This window comes from Papilio machaon, chromosome 23 (genome assembly GCF_912999745.1).
Source record: "Papilio machaon chromosome 23, ilPapMach1.1, whole genome shotgun sequence".
Classification (NCBI taxonomy): Eukaryota; Metazoa; Arthropoda; class Insecta; order Lepidoptera; family Papilionidae; genus Papilio; species Papilio machaon.
Window position 1 is genome coordinate 93,626 of NC_060008.1, and position 6,154 is coordinate 99,779.

Here is a 6,154-nt window from a genome sequence, read left to right on the forward strand (position 1 = left end):
TCCACACCCCGGGGAAACGCCCCTCCGCCAGACAGTCGTTAAACAGTCTGCGGAGGCGTTCCCCGAGGTGTTCCAGTGCAATGTGCAAAACCTTGCCAGGCACTCCGTCTGGCCCCGGGGCTTTGCGGGTCCCCCTGAGCCGGCCCGCCGCCCTGGCCATTTCCTCCTTCGTTATCGGGGGTGGGGCGAGAGCGGCGGATCGGTTCAACGGCTCGATGTCCGCCGGCATGTCTCTTGTCATGCGCGGTGGTACAAAAGGGGGGCTATCCGGGAACAGCCCCTCGACCACCGCGCTAAGAACCGCCGGCTCCATCGTTTCCGTGGGGGGCGCCACCTTCAGCTTCGCCCGCACCATGCGGTATGGGCGCCCCCACGGGTCTGCGTCTAGGGTCGCCAAGAACTCCGCATAGGCAGAGTCCTTGGCGGCCTTGATCGCACTGGAGAACGCCTTCTTTGCCGAGCTCAGCTCAGTGTGAAGGCGCTCCAGCTCCTCCTCTGTTCTGTTCCGCCGTCTGCGGCACCGGGTGAATGCCCGTCGGGCGGCGTTACTGGCGGAGCGCAGGGCGGCTAGGTCCTGCGTCCACCAGTACACCCCTTCCCGGGGCGCGAATCCACGTCGCGCCCTGGGCATTCCGGCGTTGCAGACGGCGGTCAGATCTCGACGAAATCTCGCTGCCCTCTCGTCGACCCCCACCGTTTGGGGGGGTTCCTCCGCCCATGCCCGGACGATGGCGGCTTCTTCCGCCAGGTCAGGGTCGAGGCGTGAGAGCTGCCACTTTGGGAAGCCCTCAGCGCCTCGTCGTCTTGCCGCTGCCGTCCGGGCCTGTGACCCCTGGGGCGCGGTGGAGACCCTGAACCGGATGTACAAATGATCGGACAGGGTCTCCACCTCCTCAAGGACACGCCAACACGATATGCGTGCACCGATGCCGGGGGTCGCGAACGTGACGTCCACGACTGATCCCCCTTGTCGGCGCACGCACGTGTTGGCGTTGCCTTGGTTCTCCGGAACTAAGCCGATCATGACGGCCCAGTCCCGGAGAAGCGCCCCTTTCAGGTCAGTGATGGAGGACCCCCACGCTGCGCATTTAGCGTTGAGGTCCCCCATCACGATGACCTGGGCCGGTGATGCTCTCTGCACCACCGGCTCCAGGCCATCCAGGAACCTCTCGAATTGTCGGAGGTTCCTGTTTGGGGAGAAGTAGACTCCTATGAGTACTACTTCTCCCCAGTTCACCGCCACGTAGCCCGCTCCTCGCTCCCTGAGGGAGAGGGGTTGCGGGCTCGAAGGCGGCGCCACAATGGCGACTAATCCCTCTGTGTCCCCGAACCAACTGGGTTGGGGGGGGACAAAGTAGGGTTCAGCCACGACCGCAACAGCAATTCTCCACTCTGCCAGGCACTGCATGAGCAAGTCCTGTGCCCTGGCAGAGTGGTTGGTGTTCGTCTGTAGTAGGTCGAAATGCAGGTGTCTTGGCATTAAGAAACCTGCATTTCTTCCTCTTCAGCCATACGGCTGCCGTGCGGTTGGGGCTGAGTGCGAGGCACTCTGCTCGACGCCGGGGCTTTGCCCTTCACCGACGGGGGGGTGCACTTGGCACCCCCCATCACGTGTGAGTGTGGGCGCCCCGTCGTTGCACACACGGTGCATTTGCAGGGGGCCTCGCACTCTGCCGACTTGTGCCCTTCACTGCCGCAGCGGAAGCAGAGACGCCCGTTCTCTGTTTCCGCTGGGCAAAGAGCGCGAGTGTGGCCCAGCATCATGCATTTATAGCATCTCAATGGCTGGGCCTCCACTGCTTTGACGGTGGCCATCGTCCATCCGATGGCCACTCGTCCCGCCTTCACGACTGCCTTAGCGGCGGTCGCTGGGCACTTGACCAGGGCGGAGCCTCCGCCCCAGAAACTCGGCCTGATGTTCCCTACTTTCATCAAGCTGGGGGGACACCCGCCAACCGATGCCAGTTGGGCAGCCACTTCCTCAGTGGTCACCGTGTCATCTAGACCGGTGATCCTGAGGACGGCCATTTTGGTTGGGCGGGTGATGTCCGCCCAGCTCCCTACTGCCTCCACCAGGGCGGCGGCGAGACGGTCCGCGGTTTCCTCGGGGGTGGTCCCCCCAACCTCCATCAGTTTGGAGCCGGTCATGCTCGTTCGGATCTTGACCGACTCCAAACCGAATTCCCTCAGGGATATCGAGGACCTGGCCTTTGCCAGGACCTCGGTGTACTTCGCGTCAGTCGTGGCCCCTTCCGCATTGGTCATGGTGGCCCCTTTCTTGAGGGTCACCACTATGGCCGCGGTTTTTGGGGCCACGATTTTAACGGCCTTTGGTGGGGCCGGGGCGATCTGCCGGGTTGTTCCGGCTGAGGGGGGGGAATAAGCAGCGACAGCGGCATTTCCCCTCTTCTTCCGCCGGACAACCTCGGACCAGGAGTTGCCCACAGTCTCCGTCTGGGCTTCCCCCTCTCCACTTGTTCCAGCGGTTGGGGGGGGAGGGGTCGCGTCTGCCTGTCCTGCCCCCTGTTTTCCCTTGGAGGGAGGAGGAGGCGGGGGGGCAGTCGGCCGCTTTGCGGCGCCCTTCTTCGGCGCCTTCTTTACCGCCCTGGGTGTGGGCGCCTGGGGTGGCTGGGCCTCCCCATCCACCTCCATGGCGCCTTCCACGAGCCCCGATCGGGACTTGTGACGGGGCGGCGGCGGCTGCCGTTGGTCGGCACGCAGAGGGGGCCTCATGACGGGCTCCGGAGGAAGGCGCATCTCCAGGTCTTGTAGGCGGGCATTGATCATCCCGCCTACCGACTGCAGGAGTTGCCCCTTCATTTCCTCCATGGCGTATCTTAGCACCTCCTCAAAGTTGGGCTGCTGTGGCCCTGTGGCCTCTTTCGGGGCTGCAGCGGACTTCCGCTGCGACTCCACGTACGCCTGCTTGAAGGCACGCAGCTCGTTGCGGACAATATCCAGCTCCCTTGAAAGGCGAGCATTGTCCGCGCGGAGCCTGCGCTGCTCTTCATCTGGCGTTATATCGCGGAGGCCCTCAACCGCTTCAACAACGCATTTAGTGGCCCGGTTAATCTGGCCCCACACGGTACCCTTTAGGTGGCTACTCTTCTTTATTTCCTCCTTTATTTTTTCCACGCTTTTGAGAGCCTCCTCGGCGAGGGCCTCGACCGTGCCCCTGGATAGGGCGCCGGGGGTCCCATCGTCGGAGGCTTTTGCAGAGGCCACTACGGGGCTCGTCTTCCTACCGCTTGGACGGTAGGTTGGGTCGGGGTCCTCCCCCTCACTATCCCCCCCATCAGCCAGGTAGTCTTTTGCCTCCTTGAGGAAGCTGTACACCCCTACCGGGCGCCTAACGCGGCCCCTCGTCGAAGAGGAGGCCACTTTATGCGCCACGGCCGGGGCGTCCTCATCCGCGGATGTAGCGGCCAACGGCCGTTTATGGGTCGTTCCCGTTCGGAACTTTAATGTCAAGGCCGCTGACCGCGGCTTACCTCCCTTATTTTTCCTTGCAGCGTCCTCGGTGCACGCGGCGCCCGCGGCTCCCAGTCGGCGCCCGGAGGCGCCCTCGTCCTCTGAGCACGTGTAGTCCGACATGGAGGTGTCCTCCCCCATGTCGTAAGCCGCTTTGTTTTGGTCACTCATAGCGATTGTAGACTTTTCATAGGCAAAGTTCTACAAACACTAAAATACGCACTTAAACACTAAAAACTAAACTATTTTGGTCTCTGTCCACCCTAAAACTATACCGGTCGACTTGTCTCACTGAGACGCATCTCCCGATATATAACACGTCGAAATCGGGGCACTTTTTGGACTTTGTCGAAAAAGTGCCACGCCCAAAACGACCGTTACAACACTTAAACACTAAAAACTTAACTAATTTGGTCTCTATCCACACTAAAACTATACCGGTCGATTTGTCTCACTGAGACGCATCTCCCGATATATAAAACGTCGAAATCGAAGCACTTTTTAAACTTTGTTAAAAAGTGCCACGCCCGAAATAACCGTTAAAACACTAAAACACTAAAAACTTAACTATTTTGGTCTCTGTCCACTATGTGTTATATATCACTAGATGCGTCTCGCCGAGGCGCATCTCCCGATGTATGACACACGTAAATCACTTCACTTTTTACCGCATTTAAAGATTTTTAAATGCGGAGCGACACGGAAGCGATGCACACGGTACGGCAACCGGCGCGCGACTAACCTAACCTAACCTAACCTAACCTAACCTAACCTAACCTAACCTAACCTAACCTAACCTAACCTAACCTTTTTTTTTTTTTTTTTTTTTTTTTTTTTTTTTTTTTTTTTTTTTTTTTACGAGGAGAAACCCGTTTATGAGCCGTCTACCCGCTCGGGGGGGAGGGAGCGGGCAGGTGTGTCGGACTCAGCCGCTCCCCCGGCCCGTAAATGACCGGAGGGGCTACTACCGACCAAAACTCCTCGAAACCGCCATCCCGCTTGTGCCGGGGCTAAGGTGACAGTTTCCCTTATCCTTGTCCCGGCAGAGCGTTTGTCCTTTTAGGACCCACCTCTCGTGGCGCACATGGCCACATTAACCACCTCCGAGTGGGCGACGGAGAACTGCCGCCCTACTCCTACCAGGTCCCCCAACCCGGCACCGACCAATACGTCTTTGTAAAATAAAAACTATTAAGACGCCTGGGCAAAAGCCCGGCGTCGGCGCATCGGTCGGCGGCGGCGCACGGGATCCTCCTCCGGATCATCCTCCCGGCGCCGCTCGTCCTCTTCCTTTTTCTTCATCACCGCCTCGCAAAAGGCGGCGACGGCACTCCATCCGGGTTCACTGCCGACCATCGCAGAAACGACAGCCGGCAGCGAGGTGTCAACTCCTATTTGGTGCACAAGCACGGCTCTCTCCTCAGCCCATGCTGTGCAGAACGTCAATGTGTGATCCGCGTCGTCTTCCGCGGCATCACAGAATCGGCACTGCGGAGTGCGCTCCCGTCTGGCCACGTTGCACAGGTACCTCCCGAAGCAGCCATGCCCCGAGAGGACCTGCACTAGGCGATATGAGAGCGCGCCCCACCGTCGCGTTAACCATCCTCGTAGGACGGGGCGGATCGCCGCAATGGTGCGATGACCCGCTCCCGGCTGGCTCAGATGTTCGAGCCAGCAGCGCTGGACAGTGTCCTTTGCGCTTCTTCTCCACTCTTCGATCACTTCCATGCTGGGGACCTCCCCCCGACCTTTGGCGTCGGCGGTTTTCCAATAGACCTCCGCCAACGCCGACGCCTCCAGTTCCCATGGGGGAGTCCCAGCTAGCACGCATGCCGCCTCCAGCGACACGGTGCGGTATGCACGAGCCGCTCGGAGCGCCACTACCCTCTGCGATCTGCGCAGTTGGGCTTTATTGCGGCGCTCGAGGGCATCCGCCCAGATAGGGGCTCCGTACAACGCCATCGACCTGACAATTCCGGCATAGAGGCGACGACAACTCGCGCTCGGTCCGCCCAGATTAGGCAATAACCTGCTCAGGGCGAACGAGGTGCGCGCGAGCTTTGGTGCCATCTGCCGGAAATGTTCTTGGAAGTTCCACCGGCTGTCGAGTACAACTCCCAGATACTTCATTGTGGACCCGACGCCGATGGAAACTCCGCCCACTATCAATTGAGCGCTTGGTGGTGGCGCTCGGCGAGGCCCGTGAAAACACAGGGCCTCGGATTTCTCAAGGGCCACGGTCAGGCCCAGACTCCTAATCCTGCCCACTACTTGGGCTACTCCGGCAGTAGCTAGCACACTCGCTTCCCGATAGCTACTGCCCCTTGCCAACACCAGTGTATCGTCCGCGTAGCAGACGACGCTAACACCACGGAGAGTCGGGCCACGAAGGACCCAGTCGTAGCCGACGTTCCACAGTAGTGGCCCTAAAACGGAACCCTGTGGGACGCCGCACGACACTCTTCTCTGTCCAAGTCCGGTAGTTGTGGGATATACCACTGTCCTGTCCGATAGGTAGGCCTTAATCGTCTCACGCAAGTACAACGGGACCCCATGAAAACAAAGGGCCTCCATTATACAAGCGTGAGGCAGCGTGTTAAAAGCGTTGGCGATATCTAAAGATACCGCCAAGACGACGCCGCCCTTAAGGACCTCCTCTTCGGCGACGTCCCTCACCCGTGCA

General features: G+C 60.0%; 1 protein-coding gene across 1 annotated transcript; it reads right to left on the bottom strand.

Annotated features, from left to right (window-relative positions):
• Window positions 1-1,479: 1,479 nt before the first annotated feature.
• Window positions 1,480-3,642, bottom strand: LOC123722319. Its single transcript, XM_045683786.1, has one exon. It carries the CDS (start codon window positions 3,640-3,642, stop codon window positions 1,480-1,482), a length of 2,163 nt encoding a protein of 720 aa, XP_045539742.1.
• Window positions 3,643-6,154: the final 2,512 nt, after the last annotated feature.

Excerpts from the sequence above, each read along its gene's own strand:
- LOC123722319 (XM_045683786.1), bottom strand. The coding sequence starts at position 3,642 with ATGAGTGACCAAAACAAAGCGGCTTACGACATGGGGGAGGACACCTCC.